This window comes from Haliotis cracherodii, unplaced genomic scaffold (genome assembly GCF_022045235.1).
Source record: "Haliotis cracherodii isolate W230 unplaced genomic scaffold, xgHalCrac1.p SCAF_24, whole genome shotgun sequence".
NCBI lineage: Eukaryota > Metazoa > Mollusca > Gastropoda > Lepetellida > Haliotidae > Haliotis > Haliotis cracherodii.
Window position 1 is genome coordinate 1,892,201 of NW_027266280.1, and position 19,458 is coordinate 1,911,658.

Here is a 19,458-nt window from a genome sequence, read left to right on the forward strand (position 1 = left end):
TCGTATCTCAGATTTACTCTCATGGATCCAGGTTTGTCAGCACCAGACCCTTGCTTGTGGGTTTCACCCAAAAGGTTGACATCTAAGACCTTCATCACATAGACTTTCCTCCCACATCAAGCTGACCTGCGATGATCCTGTTCACAGTGGCGTTAAACCACACTCACCCACTCACTCTCGACAGTGGCCGCATTCAGAGATTGGATTTTGTGTCCATGAAGTTTTACTGGCAGTTTTCAGAAGTCTGCATCACCAAGTCTATTTTAAGTTTTTGCATGTTTTCTTACCTTAAGTGTGTTCAAAGATGGTGCTTTTGCTTGTTTCAGATGAAGTAAGCATGGACTAGCTTACGAAGCGCATCACCCCAAAGTCAAGAACAAGTCAACAATAAATATAGAGGTTCTCGCATAAAAGGATTCAAAATGGTTTTATCACAAAGGCAGAAAGATGAGCTGTAAGTATACCAGTATACTGAGTGTGGTGGTGTCACATCAAAACAAACATATCTAGTTAATACACAAGAAAAGCAGTCATGCACAATGCCAGTCCGAGTCTGTTCTTCTAATGTGTCCTGACATGCCTGGGGGCAAGAAGAAATTCTATTTTATTTTGAAAGGTGTCGTAATTCAGGCCTGTGTGATATGAGCGGTCACAGCCGTCCTCAATCACAATACAGGTAGTGGACTGGTACAGGTATTAACTAACATTTTTATTTGACTGGCCCTATGATGATAGCATACAGCAAAACCCTTAAAAATTGTAAATTCCTCTTAGTCCTTATGATACCCTAACTATTGGGCAGTATGGCAAGGGCTACAGGACTAGTATAGTGTTAGATATTGACACTAGTCATAATCCTTGCCAAACTGTTCAATAGTAAGGTATCATAAGGACCAGTAGAAAATTGCCATTTTTAAGAGTTTTGCTATATGTTATCATTATAAGGACTAGTGGACTAAAAACGTCAGTTTATACCACTGCTAGTGCCAATCACTAACACTGTGGCCTCTGGCTGATATTGCCTATACATGGAAGTCCACATCATTAAACATGTTAAAGTATCTGTACATTTTATTCCTATTTCTATTCTTCATGAAACCGTTGTTCAGACGCCAGTGAGCAACTTGCAGATAGATCTAGGTGCTATGCAAGTTTGGTATGTGTTGTGTAACTGGGTTGAAACCTGGAGACTTACATAACATCCATCATTGACTCCAGACTAACACATACTGTGGTCAATAGTACATAGCATTCAGTGAAGGTCTTTTAGCGTAAAATACACAGCCTCATAGTCTCAGCACTTGCTTGATAATGATAACACACTTGCAAACAAATAAAAATAACATTTTTCCACGTACTTGAAGGGTGACCTTTTGCAAGGGGCAAATGGCTCCAGGCCAATTGTAGGCAAGGATCTCATATGATCTGTGTTCATGGTGAACTGAGAGGATTTGTGGTTTTCACACCAGAACTGCTTGTTAGATAACTGTTGCTAAGTTGTGTTGAGGAGTTTCGAATGATTGACCTCACTGAGGAGTTCAGCTTGTTCAGGCACCTAGTAGACTCTGACTGGCATAGTCTTTGAAATCCTTTTTAGACAGTGTATTTCTCTCCACAAAAACTATACTTTGCAAGCTGGCCAAACATGCTTTTTTCTTCTTCTCTTTTACCAATGCCAAATCTGATTTTTTCCCGAATGATCTCCAAATCAAAACAAGTTATGTAGATAAAGTGTTGTTGCTTATGCTTAATGAGATTTATGAAACCAATCATATTGAACAAGCACCTGTCAGTGTTACTATAGTTATTAAATTATGAGAATCAAGAATTTGTTATTGTACAGAACACCCTTGTAGGGCAGGGTACAAACTAGCTACATTTGGGAATAAATATAACTCTAGACATAAAAGGTAGATATACAAAATGTACATTATATATTGAGATATTACATATTAGTTTCATAATGTAAACATTACATTGTCCTGGTTATTGAGGAAGTAAGTAGGTCACAAGAACTTTGTTGAACAAGCACCTGTCTGCAGATAGATAATGTGTTCAGCTGTGATGGGGAGCATTTCTTCAGAACTGGTGGTGCTGTTCTTCAGGAAGTGCACCTGGTTCACCACACCACAGTTCTAATCAAATCTGTCTTCTTTGTGTACAGTGACAGAGCTGAAACTACAAACATTCTTTCTTCAAGCTGATGAGAGAATTGTGCAGTGTAATCATTTGTAAAACAGATCAGTCGACCAGAGACAGGAGAGATTGAACCCTTTAGTTTCAAGGTTGTGGTGTACAGTGATCGTAATTCACAGGATGGATTACAGCAGATGGTTTTGTCAGTGCTAGGGGGGAACTTTAGAGAGAAGTGCAGCAGTGTTCTTTAGACTAGCGATTAGTCTCTGAAAATATTTAATTTTGAAACAAACAACTTGATTTTTATTGAAAAGAATGCCCAGTGATATGGGATGTTCCTGAACCTGTTGAAAATAGATACTTGCTTCTTTTAGGGATATGCCTTTACTGGGCTAGGCGGAAGGGAAAGTAATATGGTTCAGGGAGCGTGAGACAGCTTAGAGTATTCTTCTCTGACATCAAATAATTAAAGATGGGTTTATACGTAAATTATGCACGAATTGTCAAATGACGAAGAAGCAGTAGATCGTGTCATGAAAGATGAATGAGAAATGAAAGTTGTGCATGGAAACCATTTATCCTTCATTTGTATCCACACAGTAAGAAAAACTTTCATTTGGTGTTGTGCTATGCTTTACAACTAAAACATATATCTTTGTGGAAAATTTTGCAGCATCAACAGGCATTGAAGCCATGTTCATTTTGTAAGTGCTTTTTATTCAAGTCGACTGCCTCTGTGGTAGGGTGTCTGCCCTCAGAGAGGAAGTCAAGGTTTCTATTCGCAGCCAAGTCACGCCAAAAATCCAAAAGATGGTACTTGTTGTTACCCTGCCTGGCACTCGGCATGAAGGGACTAATACAATGACTGGTCGGCTTGGGGGCAGTATTTGGTGTCTGAGTAGGGTATTAAAGTTAAACTGCAGCATGGTATCTCTGTGGGCTAGCACTATTAAATCGGCAATCCATAAAGCAACTCTACAGTGAAATAAATTACTTAGGTCAACACTACTGTCCAGACTTAAATGTTTTTCTGCATGTATAGTAAGCACATGTGGAGTTTGGTCGACTGAGAGGAGGAAGGTGAATATGTTCAGTCAGCTGGATGTGTGCTTCCGTCTCTGACCTTATCTGCCTCTGCAGGACATCTGCAGGACCAAGTGATGGGCTTCAGGATAACGACTTGAACATGCCCCAGACAGGTGCTCTCATCATCTAATTGAATAGCTGGCACCCTTGATTTACGCTGCCACGCTTGAGTGACAGGGGCGCATGGGGGCGTGACCGCATACCATTTGTGCAAAAACTGTAATATCCGACTCTTGCCTTGACAATAGAGGAGGATAGTGATGTTTCTATTTTTGACTGTTCCACTGTCAGCAGTAGAAACTAATATTTGTAGTCCACTAATCCACTAAACAGCAAAACCCTTAAAAATGGGAAATTTCTTTGGGTCCTTATGATACCTTAACTACTAGTCCTTAGGATACCTTAACTGTTAAGCTCCCAATTTCATGGATCGATGCTCATGATGTCAATCACTGGATTGTCTAGTCCAGACTCGAATTATTTACAGACCACCGTCATGTAGCTTGAATATTGCTTAGTGCAGCGTTAAACAACAAACAAACAAACAAAACTATTGGGCAGTTTGGTAAGGGCTAGTGCCAATTCCTTACGCTGGATGTTTTGCTTGGCTATTTGGTATTTATGCAGTGTTACTTCTGTTAAGTTCATTATTTTGCTTAGCATGTGTCAATTTATGAATTTATTGTTCACCCAAAATTCAGTTTTCACTTTGTTTTGTGGGTATGATGTTGTTGCTATAAACAGATACATAATGCAGTTTGCAGAAACCGAATAACTACCCAAATCTGTGCTCAGTGATTTGTTTTATTGATTTAAAATACATACAGAAGTCATGATTTTATAATGTGTCCTTCCATGGTAGGGCCTACATACATGCTCATGTTGATACGGAACTCCCAGCTGCCTCGTAGGGCTGTCTATTTATTCACACATGACATCGCAGTTACATGGTAGAAGTAATCATTATGTGATATGTAATTTTTCCATTGAGTCCTTTCTTGAATAGGGACATGCAATACAGTATCCCTACCTACCTGTGTTTGAATTATCCTGCACCATGACTGTGGAATATATTTATTTTATGAAAAAATAAATCTAGAAGCGCATACAAAAGCAAGTCTAGCCAGCCCTAGCTAGCTCTATTCCACATATGAAATCAGCATAGGAAAAAGGGGAAAAAAATATTTTATTATTAGAGTCAAGAAGGATATTGTATTATATATATGATTTTATAGACTAGATGTACAGTTCGTCTAGTGTTTGAAGTTGTCAGGGCATTGTGCTGCTTGGGTTGTACACTGTGGTTTGTAGTTATTATGCAGGAATCCACCAACCAACCATTCATGAACCTATCCGACCCTGTTCCTGATGGAAACACTGTACAGGAGACTGGTATGCTACTCAACTTTTGATAGGGATAATCAGATATGCCTTTCTGTTTAAATATACACTTGACATTATTTGAATCAAGTGTATCATGGACAGATGAAGATACCCCTATCAAAAGTGGAGTAGTATAGATTCAGTGTTAGTGTGATCCGCTGTAAACTGCGAGTCATCTATGTAAAACTGTCATTACTATAATGCAAACCTTTATTAAATTATGTGAATATGCACTGGTTGTTTGTTTCTGAAAGTAACTTTCAATGCTCATTTAATTTATTTAATGCAGTTTGTTTTGAAAGGGGGAAAATACTCTGAAGACAATGAAATGCCATAATAACAAAGTATTGTGCATTCCCATGGCCGTGATATTGGTGTGGTAACCGTTGTATAATATCAGTTGTGTTGTCTGGTACACTAGGCCAGTCATATCAGTGACCACAATGATGAGTCATTGATGTGGTATTCCCGATACAGATGCTGGCCAGCCAACCAGCATACATCATTAATTCACTGCAGACTAGGTGGAGTAACTGTGTTGTACCGCTAGCTTGACTGTATCCTGCTATGGTGGGTTAGTCCCCAAGAATGTTATAAGACTCATATCTCATGGTTCTGTGTTAGAGAAATGGTAATTAATACCTGTAGAGCTGATGATATGCTGGAGCAGGAGAAATGCTGATAAAAGCTTGATTGTGGTAGGGGTTTGGGACATTAAACTAATATTCAGCGTTAGAAATTGGCACTAGTCCTATAGTCCTTGCCAAACTGCCCAATGGTTAAGGTATCGTAAGGACTAGTAGAAATTTGCCATTTTTAAGGGGTTTGCATTATGTTATCATTTATAAGGAATGTGGACTAAAAATGTTAATTTCTACCGCTCATACATACATACATACATACATACATGTATTTTCACGGATTTTCACGGATTGAACCTGTTGAAGCGAGTGAGTTAGAAGAAGATGAGTAGTCGCCTTTGGTCTGCTCAACAGGAAACTGACCATGCATGATTTATGTAGGATACCAGTTTCAATCATTGACAGTCTGGCATGTAACCATGGCAACTGAATGCTTAAAACATGAGAGAATTATCTATGGTAGACCATGGTAAGCAGTATCCTATAGATGTGTGACATGTTTGATCATCTTGCCATGTCACTGACCCCTCGCAAAAACAAATTACCCCTTTTTCTGAGCGATATAGCTCCACTAACCTTTTTTTTCTGAAACCTGGCCATTTATGTTCTAAGGTAATATGTCATTTTAATCTGATAGTGGCCGCAGTAAGGTTTGATATAGGTGCACAGTATCAGCGACATTCCAGTGAATCATGGTTCTGTCTTTCAAGGATATGTATCACAATATTTTTAATGGTCGATATATCAGTTGATTTCAAATATCATTTTTCATCATGTTATCAGTCATAAACTCAGCAATACCTGCAACATGTACCTCTAATTCCAAATTGCAAAGTTTCTGGAGAAGATCTTAGTAGGTTCATTGTTACTTCCTTTAGGTGCATTTGTAGAATTTCCTGCTATCAGCAAACATCTGGGACCCCAACATGGCCAGGATTACTGTCTCCACGTGGAAAGTTGTTCATGATGAAAAAGATCCGAAGCAGCTGAGGATTTCCCTGGATGGATGATTTGAATGTAAAAGTTATACAATGTATCGTGATACATATCCAGTACATCTGTTATGTATCACAACACGCTTCAGATTCCAATACCCATCCAGTTTTGAAAAATGATTCTTTTCCTTGTGAAAGTAGGTGAAGCCCAATTCATTGATTGCCTGTCGCTGCTTTCCTGCCTCACAACTCCTCTTATTACTTAGCTCATTACTTATCTAATTAACGCAACTAATCAGGGCATCGGTAGGGGACATCACATTGTAGAAGAGTGGGACAGTTTGGAAATGATAATGCTTCCTGAGAAAGATGTTGACGGTAATATATACAACAAGCATGAAATATTCATATCTCCCCCCCCCCCCCCCCCAATACCACCATTTTCAGTCAAAGTTGAAAAGAGTAAATTTTTCAAAAATCCCAAACACTCAAAAGGCACCAGTTCACCACTAGACCTATCTATGTGCCATGTTTGGTTAAGATATCTCTCATGGTATTTGAGTTCTGCTCCGGAAACGAAACATGGCAGACCAACGGATGGAAGGATGGAGAGACAGCACCCATTCCTATTTCCCCTTCCATAAATCAACTAGTACGATGTGTGGAAAACCATTCCTATTTCCCCCTTCCATAAATCAACTAGTACGATTTGTGGGAAACCTTTCCTATTTCCCTCTTCCATAAATCAACTAGTACGATTTGTGGGAAACCTTTCTCTTTCTCTTCAAGTGTGAGGTTGCTGCGGTACTATTAAGAGAAGCATTAAAGCTGACTCACTCACTCACTCACTCACTCATGCACTGAAAAGGCCCACGAGTACATTAGTCATCAGATAAGCATATGTTTATGTGTATATATTGATTACTTTGTGCGAGACATGAATGTGATGGAAAATGTAACATATTCCTTCGACATTGTGCATCATTTCCCGATGTATGTCTCCGACTGTATTCATCTCCAACAGTATGAAGATAAGTGATTAAATCTATTTCCATGACTTCCCAAAGCCTGGCCTCCACATTCCATTCCTTAATAACATAGCATTAGGTTTGATTACAGTAATATGGATTGACTATGATGAGCGTCACGCTACCTGACCTCATCACCCTGTTGACACGATGCAGCCAACTTCTACAGGTGTCTACGTGTGTTTAGTACAGGACTGATCTGGGTACTCAGCGACCAGACTTGCATGCTCAGCCCTCTAATTCATGGCAGCATTGGTTCCGAGAGTGTCCCTCGTGAGACTGGTGCTTATTGATCGTGAAGTCGTCGATGCCTGATCATATGCGGCTGCTAGGTGCTTCCGATGCGTCTGTGACGGCCTTCAGTGTGTTGGTCTCCGAACACAGAGAGTTTAGTCAGCATCTGCAACATTGATGGCAGCAGTACACGGGAGGACTTGAAGCTGGCGATGTTCGGGGGTACTGAGACGCTTGTTGATCTCTAGTGTTGATTCATTAATCAGCAGGTCTCACTGGGATGAGGAAGTAACAATAGGGTGCTTGTAGCTCTGAACCTTGGCAATAATAGGACAGGGAAAGTACTGCTGATGGCTTACACATTTATGAATAGGGATTGCTCTCTTGTTCAGTAGATAGAATCACTTGGGGCTTACCTCCAGTGTGTGTGTGTGTGTGGGGGGGGGGGTGGGGGGGGACTCTGTGTGATGTAACAAGGAGTGTTCAGGGCAGATCTTTCTTCTTGCACAGATAGCAAAACTGGTTCCTACTTCTCCAACTTCTCCATGGCCGAGTGGCTAGAGCGGGAGGGTGCTGGTACAATTGCCGGCCACATCATTACCAAAGGTGTTAAAAGATGGTTCTTGTGACCCTGCCTGGCATTTAGGATTAGAGGGATAAAACAGGGACTGGTCGTCAGTATACTGTGTCTGAGTGGGTAACCATTTTAAACCGTGGCATGGTATCTCCCACACATGTATGTGGGTATGCACGTCAGTATATAAGACTAAGTGCGATAATCTTCAACTCAACTCAACTCAACTCATTGTGTCAAACCCATTCTTGCAGTCTCGTGTCTTTGTCTGGAGCCCAGTGAAGATCCGAGTAGAGAATAAGTCTTCAACAACCCATGCTTGCCGTAAAAGGCGACTATGCTTGTCGTAAGAGGCGACTTACGGGATCGGGTGGTCAGGCTTGCTGACTTGGTTGATGCAAGTCATCAATCCCAATTGCATGGATCGATGCTCATGATGCCAATCACTGGATTGTCTGGTCCGAACTCGATTGTTTACAGACCAAGTCATATAGCTGGAATATTACTGAGTGCTGCATTAAACAGAAAAAAAATATCTTTGTCCCAAATATTGCAAAAAGTAAAACCCTCACTCACTCTTACCACTGGCATAGTTAGACACGGACACTCTTATTTCGTCTAAAACTTGAGAAAACTTTAGAGGGGCTAGTTGGCTATAACTACTCACAGAAATTAGATGAAGTCGGAGAATAAAACGCCCTGTCTTCACGAGTCCACAGAATGTCTACTGTAGGACATGTATCAGTGTATCTGAGCTTTATTTCCTGGGCATCCTGCTGTGATACTAGATATTGATATTCGTTACATGCGGGGCTAAACAGTGTAAATAGGGTAAAATACCGCAGGTGTGTGGAGAGAAACATAGATTTATCATAACTCTTCCAAGGCAACATTTATTGCCAAAAGTGAGTAAGTGTGTTCAGTATTGAAATTAATAACTACAGTCCCCCCAGTTAAATCACAAGATTCTCAGGCAATATAAGACAATACTGCCCACCCACTGGTCATGTGGTCAGTGTATATATCCCATGTTCACACTGATCACGGTGGGCTCCAATACTGTGGAGGTAATACTGCCATCAATATACATAGATCTCTATGTGGCCTGACACTACGACAAAGGCTGACTGCATGTCACTCAATCTCACGGCTCACGGCATCGGAGGGGAGGAGACATTTTGTGACTATGCCAACCTCTGGAGGGTTATCAAGTTGTCATGTGTGACGGTAATGTATATTTTATGACAACTTAGCTGAGATGTGACAAGTCCCATTGCAGTCAGCACAGGTTTCCGTCAGATATAATTTGATTTATGAGAATTCTGCAAGTGTTATTGTCCTCAAGAAGATCCCTAGTGTAATGTGGAGGATATATTAGCATTAGGTAGTTTAATAAACATTATAGCCGGTCTCCTTACAGGGATGAATATAGTCCCTCCACAGATTTGCCTTACACTTGTATATTCGTAAATATTGCCCCCTAATGATTCAGGGGCAGAAAAGGCTCCATGCACCCCAGGCATCCTGTGCGACCTACAGTCAGTCGGTGGGCATTGGGTGTCATCATGGCTGCTGGGTGCAAGAAGTGCAGGGGGGCACTCCTGATCCTCGATTATCTAGAGTCATGTCACCATTCTGTCACGATGGATACCTGGACCCATTCACCAGCATTGCTGTACAGCATTAGTCAAACTGCCCAGGAGTTAATGTATCCAAAGGAAAAGTAGAAATTGGCCCTTTTTAAGGGTTTTGCTACATGTTATCATGATAAGGACCATTTGGCTTAGACTGTTGGTTTCTATCGCTGCTGTATTTCAGAAGTGATGTCACCACTTCATTGCTGCTAATTTCTCTTGCTCATTGCAGTAATTTGATTGGACGGATAATTGTGGCATGCTGTTTAATAGGACTCAAAGCTTAGTGGTCCAGGGTATATAGTAAAGTGGAGATGTCATACTCTGGATAATCGAGGATGAGCTCTATTTGGATATCAGGGATGAAGTTGTCTGCTCCGATTGCTTAATTGCACTGTTAAGTAGTAATATTATCTGTTGAGAACAACATCCATTCACTCCAAAAAGAAACCATTTGCCTTCAGGGTTTTACCGTGACTTTACAGTTCGGTCCAGGAGACCCCCAATAATGAATATTAAGGGTTCTTACAGGCAATATGAGGGTCCTGCAATGTAAGGAAATGGTGAAGTGTACTGTAAGCTGTGATAATTACTTATACTAGCCTGGAATGAATCAGTGATCATGTGGACAGTGGTTCTGATGATGGATGAAATGACAGACACCCATAACTGCTGTTAATGCACTGCAACATCTTCCCGAGGCAAGAGTGTCCGTCAGCCCATTTATCAAGGTCTAGTTTCCACCCTTACTACAATAGGCCCACTTTCCTGTGCTAATTGATTGGACTATAGGACATATTGATAGTCCAATAAGAGAACGTTTCACAAATCAACATTCGGGTTCCGAAAACATGGCCGCTGCCATAGCTAAAGTTCTTTCAACAATTACGCGAAAACAAGTATTTTCTAGAATCTCTTCAAGTTTTAAATCACCTCGCCAAGTCCTGTGCTTGTATGCTGATGAGAACAGTCATTCTCGAAAACAAGACGGGTACATATTCATTTGAAAATCTTTTTCCGTTACCTGTCCTTGTGTACGCAAATATATTTTTTTTTTCATCTTTTAAGCACTTCAACTGTGTTTGTCTGTCAGGGATGAAATTGCAGATGTCTTTATTATCTGATCGACTATGTCATTGTCTTTGGTAGTCACCATCTTTGTGAAGCTGTACCAGATAAGAACAGTGATCTGATTGGATATCGCGTTTTCATTACAAGGGGCACAACTTGTGATCTACGTGAGGTTGCGCCATGATCAAGCCAAGAAAATAGGGCTTGATATGGCAAGGGTAGCGTTAGAAATTGGCACTAGTCCTTGCCAAACTGCCCAATGGTTAAGGTATCATAAGGACTCGTGGAAATTTGTCATTTTTAAGGGTTTTGCTATATGTTATCATTATAAAGACTAGTAGACAAAAAGTGTTAGTTTCCACCGCTGCACCACAAGAAGATGGTGGTGCAGCTACAATAAAGTATATTCTTTATCTGTGTCCAATCTCAACGTTTGTGTGTACTGGACGTACATATGTGTATTGTGTAAAACCCTGCACTTATTTTTGAATAGAGACCTGTTGGTTAAGGTCTTGCATGTGATGTCATGCATGACATGCCCAAAGGATTCGAACAGGAAACTTCTGAAGGGCAAGCTGACATTTCTTGCTCCGGTGTATTTAAATTCAAGTCAACCAGATTTTCAATGTGCTTATCTAGCTGATCGTGCTTAGGTTATTTGAATGTGAACGATCCAATCATGTATTTGAAGAGTTTAGTTTCAAAGAAGTCAGAAGTAGTTTATGTTTGTTCCACTGTCTTGGAATGCAACACGATACTGCCACCTCCATGACGGTCCTTACGATGCAAATGAAGAACTCTGCTGACGTAAGCAGACTGAGATCAGCACTGGTGGCAGCTAATCTGCCATTTGCCGTACAAGGCTTCATGTTTGCTAGTCACATTAGAGAGTGTGTTATCAGAACAGTATTGATCTGTAGGAGGAAGCTGTGTCACAGAGACCTCGATCACTCGCACTGATGCCATAGTCACGCCTAGCCAGGGATCTCTACCACTGATGCCATAGTCACACCTAGCCAGGGATCTCTACCACTGATGCCATAGTCACGCCTAGCCAGGGATCTCTACCACTGATGCCATAGTCACGCCTAGCCAAGATCTCTACCACTGATGCCATAGTCACGCCTAGCCAGGGATCTCTACCACTGATGCCATAGTCACGCCTAGCCAAGATCTCTAACACTGATTCCCTAGTCATACCTAGCCGGGATCTCTACCACTGATTCCCTAGTCATACCTAGCCGGGATCTCTACCACTGATGCCCTAGTCATACCTAGCCGGGATCTCTACCACTGATGCCCTAGTCATGCCTAGCCGGGATCTCTACCACTGATGCCCTAGTCACGCCTAGCCAGGGATCTCTACCACTGATGCCCTAGTTATACCTAGCCAGGGATCTGTACCCCTAGTCATACCTAGCCGGGATCTCTACCACTGATGCCCTAGTCATACCTAGCCGGGATCTCTACCAGTACCACTGATGCCCTAGTCACGCCTAGCCAGGGATCTCTACCACTGATGGCATAGTCAGGCCTAGCCAGGGATCTCTACCACTGATTCCCTAGTCACACCTAGCCAGGGATCTCTACCACTGATGCCCTAGTCATGCCTAGCCAGGGATCTCTACCACTGATGCCCTAGTCACACCTAGCCAGGGATATCTACCACTGATGCCCTAGTCACGCCTAGCCAGGGATCTCTACCACTGATTCCCTAGTCATACCTAGCCAGGATCTCTACCACTGATGCCCTAGTCACGCCTAGCCAGGGATCTCTACCACTGATGCCCTAGTCACACCTAGCCAGGGATCTCAGTTTGCTTGCCTAAGATTAACCGTAGGGGCAATGTTGACCACGGAGTTGGAAGCTGTCAGACAAGATAGGAGTTCTGGAGACTGAGCAGGTCCTCCCACCTCTGTCTGTTAGGATGTAGATGGAGGTTAATAATTGATGTTGCTGAACGCCAATCTGATTCTGGGACACTGATTGTGACCATCCAGCTGGTGTGTGTTGATGCAGATGTGGCGGAGTCTCACTGGCTCGGTATAATGATCGCTGGGTCTGTCAGGAAGTTTGCGAAGAATCACCTTTGTGGTGACTTTGTCCGACATTGATCAAACACTGTGTTCATCATACCTACAAGATCCATTTTCTCCCGGATTAGATACCATCCTGACACAGGGCATTGATCGTTTGTAGCTATCTCGGGAAACAATGATGGAGGCATGTTACCTGTGCAGAAATAAGACTGATGCCTTGACATTGGACAAAGTATCTTACAGCTGTCAATCTGTCAGGTCTGGAGCATTACTAGCTATGATCTTTGTGGTAGGCATAGTGGGTGTTACAGCAGACAGTGGGTGTCATACAGCAGACATAGTGGGTGTCATACAGTAGACAGTGGGTGTCATACAGTAGACAGTGGGTGTCATACAGCAGACAGCGGGTGTCATACAGCAGACATAGTGGGTGTCATACAGCAGACAGTGGGTGTCATACAGCAGACAGCGGGTGTCATACAGTAGACATAGTGGGTGTCATACAGCACACAGTGGGTGTCATACAGCAGACAGTGGGTGTCATACAGCAGACAATGGGTGTCATACAGCGGACATAGTGGGTGTCGTGCAGCAGACATAGTGGGTGTCATACAGCAGACATAGTGGGTGTCATACAGCAGACATAGTGGGTGTCATACAGCAAACAGTGGGTGTCATACAGCAGACATAGTGGGTGTCGTGCAGCAGACATAGTGGGTGTCATACAGCAGACATAGTGGGTGTCATACAGCAGACATAGTGGGTGTCATACAGCAGACAGTGGGTGTCATACAGCAGACAGTGGGTGTCATACAGCAGACACAGTGGGTGTCATACAGCAGACATAGTGGGTGTCATACAGCAGACAGTGGGTGTCATACAGCAGACACAGTGGGTGTCATACAGCAGACATAGTGGGTGTCATGCAGCAGACATAGTGGGTGTCATACAGCAGACACAGTGGGTGTCATACAGCAGACACAGTGGGTGTCATACAGCAGACATAGTGGGTGTCATACAGCAGACATAGTGGGTGTCATACAGCAGACAGTGGGTGTCATACAGCAGACAGTGGGTGTCATACAGCAGACATAGTGGGTGTCATACAGCAGACATAGTGGGTGTCATACAGCAGACAGTGGGTGTCATACAGCAGACACAGTGGGTGTCATACAGCAGACATAGTGGGTGTCATATGGCAATAATAGTGTCTTCAAATATTCAACTTCAAATTCGGCTGAAAAATGTATGGGAAAAATACCTGTTTTATGTTGTGTGCTTTAGCATTGCTAACATGAGAAACTAGTCTCAGCATCCCATTGACAACAGTCATTCAGGAGTCATTTGGTTCTTCTCAAGTGTTGCAAAATTTCATCGTCACATGAATCATTACACCTTATTACATACAGTGTGGACCGGTAAAAAATAGGTCCTCAGCAACCCATGCTTGCCGTAAAAGGCGACTATGCTTGTCGTAAGAGGCGACAAACGGGATTGGGTGGTCAGGCTCGCTGACTTGGTTGATGCATGTCATCATATCCGAATTGCGTGGATCAATGCTCATGAAGTCAATCACTGAATTGTCTGGTTCAGATTTGATTATTTACAGACCACTGTCATATAGCAGGAATAGTGTGGGTGCGGTGCTTAACAAACAAAACACAGTATGTGTCTATCTGAACAAATTTGTTTCACACCCAGAGTTGTTACAGTGATGGCGCCCTCTCTACCCCTAGCGGAGACACTTAACGCTTGAGGGCGTGTTCCAGTAGATACCTGGGAGAAATTAGCCAGCAAACAGGCTCAACTGACCATTACAATGTGTGTTTACTCGATCTATCCCACCTTTCCCCCATTGCGGCCCTATCATCTGCTAGATAATTGGAAAGGCCATCAGTCTGTCCCAGCGGACATTGATACTGGCTGGGTTACTCAGCAGAAGGGTTCCAGGAGTGTGTAGAGACTAGAATTAGTTCGGATCAATAATGGGTATTCCTGTTCCTGTTCCTGAACACGTCCTGGCACCTTAAACATTCATGAGCTTACAGGCAGCATCGGCACTCTGTCTAGGAATTGAGCGTCAGCTCCAGTAGATGAAGGCTTTGAGTATAGGAATGGGCCAAGTAATTAGCATCTTGTAGTGATTTTCTGTGGTTATTTGAAGGGTTGATTACTTGCTTCACTGTGAAGTTTCAGTGGTGTGAGAGACCGCTGGGTAGCACCCCTGCACATGCTTTAGATTGTAATCACACTCTTCCTGTTCGCTTCCCTTCAGGGTATCTAACCCATGGGGATTCTGGGTAAGAATACGTCCTCAGCAACCTGTGCTGATTGTAGGAAGCAACCAAATGGACCGGGTGGTCAGACTTGATGGCTTGCTTGAGTGCGTGTCATCATACCCCGACAACGTGGATTGTTGCTCATTATCACTGGATTGGCTGGTCCAGACTTGATTATTTCCAGACTGGAATATTGCTGGGTGCAGCTGATGGTGTTATTCTACCCCAACGGTGGGGACTGTTACTTTATGATCGTCAGCCATGGTTAGCCTGGCCGTGTAAGACTGATTGAGTGATATGGCTGAAAAATGACCCATGAAGATCCAGGTAAGAATAGATCTTCAGCAACCCATGCTTGCCATAAAAGTCGACTATGCTTGTCATAAGAGGCTACTAACAGGATCAGGTGGTCAGGCTCACTGACTTGGTTGATGCATGTCATTGTATCCTTATTGCATGGATCGATGCGCATGTTGTCAATCACTGGATTGTCTAGTCCAGACTTGATTATTTACAGACCACCGTCATATAGCTGGATTATTGCTGATTGTTGCGTTAAACAACAAACAAACAAACATTAACACAATGACGTAGGGATATGATATTATTGAGGCGGATGTTGTACATATGAATACTTGACGACTTGCTGTATGTTACGGTCAATATTTCCCCTCAGCCTGGCAGCATACAGTGAAGTTATCCCGTGGGGATTCAGGGTTAGACCAAGTGTCCATGTTCCCTAGGCATAGTTCATGATATCAGTCACTGGTTTCTCTGATCCAGACAGATAATTTGCAAGCCACTGTCATATAGCTGGATGATTGCTGAGTGTGGAGTTATACAAATGATGTAGTGTCATTAGACAATGGGGTGAGAATGGGGTGACACAGGTTGTTGTTGTAGTTTCCACTTCCTCAGTTGCCAGTAAGCAGATGGCAGATGAAGCTACACTTGAGAGACACTGCACAGTTTCCGCCAGACAGGAAAGTAGCTGGTCAACTGAACCAGTGTGGCAAACATGCATTAGTGTGACACCTTATGTTATCTACTCCACCATTATTGGCAATCAGATCAAACAGATAATAGCATCTCTTCTGACATCGATGAGGGGAAAAAAGACATGAAAATTCATTATCTGATAGTTTGCTGTAACATAACTAAGTGGAGTCTAACAACAAACTCAGTTAATGTTTTTTTCTGGTTAATTTTATCTATAAATAGAAACAAGTGCTGGTGCACAAAGTGATTTTGGGTCAGTCTCTTGGGGGGGGGGGGGCGGGGGGGAGGCTATTTGTGTAACCGATTACGTCACTGTGCTATGTGATAGAGTACTATATTCCCACTGGCTGGCTGGACCCTGCAAGGTGCTGTGTGATTTAGTGCTGTGTTCCACTGGCTGTGCCTGAACCCTGCAAGGTGCTATGTGATATACTACTGTATTCCACTGGCTGCCTGGACCCTGCAAGGTGCTGTGTGATATAGTGCTGTGTTCCACTGGCTGGCTGGACCCTGCAAGGAGCTGTGTGATATAGTACTGTATTCCACTGGCTGGCTGGACCCTGCAAGGTGCTGTGTGATATAGTACTGTATTCCACTGGCTGCCTGGACCCTGCAAGGTGCTGTGTGATATAGTACTGTATTCCACTGGCTGCCTGGACCCTGCAAGGTGCTGTGTGATATAGTACTGTATTCCACTGGTTGGACCCTGCAAGGTGCTGTGTGATATAGTACTGTATTCCACTGCCTGGACCCTGCAAGGTGCTGTGTGATATAGTACTGTATTCCACTGCCTGGACCCTGTGTTGAGTCATACAGTGTCGACCATGTGCCGCCCACGCCCACACACTCCAGGAAACTGCCAGATGGCTGTAGCAGCTAGAAGGATGGAGATAAAAGAAGCTTGTCATATATCAGACTTGTTAACCTGACTAATTGTTGTGTACCTGAGATGTTGGTGGTAAGGGAAGGAGAACAAACTGGTGTCACTATGTAGTATAGTGTTGATGTGATCTACTAGCCTTATACTCAGGCTCAGTCCAGCAAGCTGGGGTTCTTGCAGATCAAGGGAGCCTCACTCAAGAGGGTCTTTCATTATACATCACACATTCAGACACTCAAAGCTTTGAAATTTATTTGTATTTTCACAAGTCTGCTGCAGTGTTTCCTCAAAATGAATGTGGTGGTAGTTGACAAGGAAAGGTCACTAGTTCTTCATGCATTTTAATAGTCTCCAACTAGTGGACTTGTGTTAAATTTGAACACTGTTTAGTGATGTAGACAGTGATCATCTGGGTTTGTTACTATGGGGAGACATGTCAATCTGGCTGCATGGCCATATTTTCCTACTGTTCAATACCACTTCATGTTGTGTGTCTGCATGTTTGGTTCTACTACTTATTGTCGATGAGCAGTTACTTTCAAAGCAACCATGACAGATTGTACACCAGCAGTGATATTCAGTATTTACTGCATGCCCCGGGGGGCATGGATGGCCCAGTCGTCTAAGGCGCTGCGATTCGCTGTGCAGAGTTGCGTCCCTTGGGCACGCCAGAAACCTATGATTGTGAGTTCAAATCCCGGTTCGCCCCAATTATGTTTCTAGGTTTGTCAGCATCATACCCGTACTCGTGGGTTTCACTGAAGTGGTAAACGTCTGAGACCTGCATCACTTGGTGCTTTCCTCCCACATTAAGCTGACATGCCACGATATAACTGGAATACTGTTTAAAAGCGGCGTTAAACCCAACTCACTCACTCACTCACTCACTCACCACTGCATGCCCGATTTGAAGACGGGGAGTAGATGGTGCAGTAGCCCATCCTGGAACACAGTGAGGTTGTAGTCAATGATTGATCCATTCCCTGTCACAATATTGTCAATGATGTGTGTCCTTAATGCTTTGTAGGGACACTGGTCATGTGATATAGAAGGTGGCCTAGTGCAAGGTTGTATATATTTATTTATTCATGATAGAGTATGAACAAGCTCTAGTTTAACAGTCAATTAGTCTGATTATGTCCATTACTGAAAAAGATTGTTTGACTTTTTGAACATTGTATTTAATCATGATAGGCAGGTGGGGTAGCCTAGTGGTTAAAGCGTTCCCTCGTCACGTCCCTACTCACCCATGCATACAGACAGACAGACATACGTCCATACATACATCAGCATTAGAAATTGGCACTAGTCCTGTAGGCCTTGCCAAACTGCCCAATGGTTAAGGTATCATTGGAACTAGCAGAATTGTGCAATTTTTAAGGGGTTTGCTATATATTATCATTTATAAGGAATGTGGACTAAAAATGTTAATTTCTACTGCTCGTACGTACATACATACATACATACATACATACATACATACATACATACATACATACATACATACATACATACATACATACATACATACATACATACATGATTGGAACGAACCAGTAATAACCAGTAATCGATGGTCTGATCTGAACATATTTGCATCCCCAGCTGTTGTTGGTATTTGGTGGTCAGTTCGGACCATCTGCTGCCCGGGAGTACCCACCATGTGTTTATCAAGGCACATCACACAGATGCTGCCATTCTGGTTGGGACCATGTGTTCAAGCACATGCTCAACGGGAAGTGTTCGAAATATGTTCTTTGATGCCGAGGTAATTTTTGGATAACAAGCTCGTGTTGTGGTACTTTTTAATGACATGATATTCCCGAGCCTTTTCTGTGCCCTATCAGCCAACACCTTTAAATTCACAGTTGTCAATATGCTGAATTGCTATTTATTGTTTCCCTCCTTTGCTGTACCATACAATACATTGTTACAGAGGCAATCAAAGCCTATGCAGAGTTGTGTCCCTTCTGTGATCATGGATTTTACTGCCAGAATAACCACATGACTAGACAATGCCTTTTAGGAAGAGGTCAAATGTAATATGTTACATTTGGAAAATACGCTTCGTACAAAAGTACAAATTCTAGTTCCCATCCGCAATTCGAACCATGAATAACCCTGAGTAGTCGTCTTGCTTTGTTAATGCTTGATATCTTGTGTATGATCTTATCTGTAGATGTGGGCACTGACTGGGGTAGGGTTCCCCACTGACCAGGGTAGGGTTCCCCACTGACCGGGGTAGAGTTCACACTGACCTCTGGTTGAGGAATCAGGAAGTGTTGGTCTGTCTGCCAAGCTCAGTGATGTACTGCACCAGTGTTGGTTCCCAGCTCATGTTACTGTTTGTGGAAGAACTCATGTTGATGTTATTTAGTCACGGCATTTGCTCTTATGGAAATAAATTATCCACTTGGCATGCTTGGTGGAACAATTATTTTCTTGAACATTCTGGAAGCAAAATCTCTCAAGATCACATTTCCAGTGCATTTACTTTTTTGATGAATTAAACTTTTTAATGGCATTGCTGTTTTGAAA

General features: G+C 42.7%; 1 protein-coding gene across 1 annotated transcript in view; it reads left to right on the plus strand.

The window, feature by feature from the left end:
- The window catches only part of LOC139472517 (lissencephaly-1 homolog A-like), a 56,717-nt gene that overhangs the window by 11,395 nt on the left and 25,864 nt on the right, over nt 1–19,458 (plus strand). Inside the window, exon 2 of the mRNA XM_071254992.1 lies at nt 327–454. Coding sequence (XP_071111093.1) covers nt 423–454 — 32 coding nt within the window. The 5' untranslated portion in view covers nt 327–422. The remainder of the gene's footprint in view (nt 1–326; nt 455–19,458) is intronic.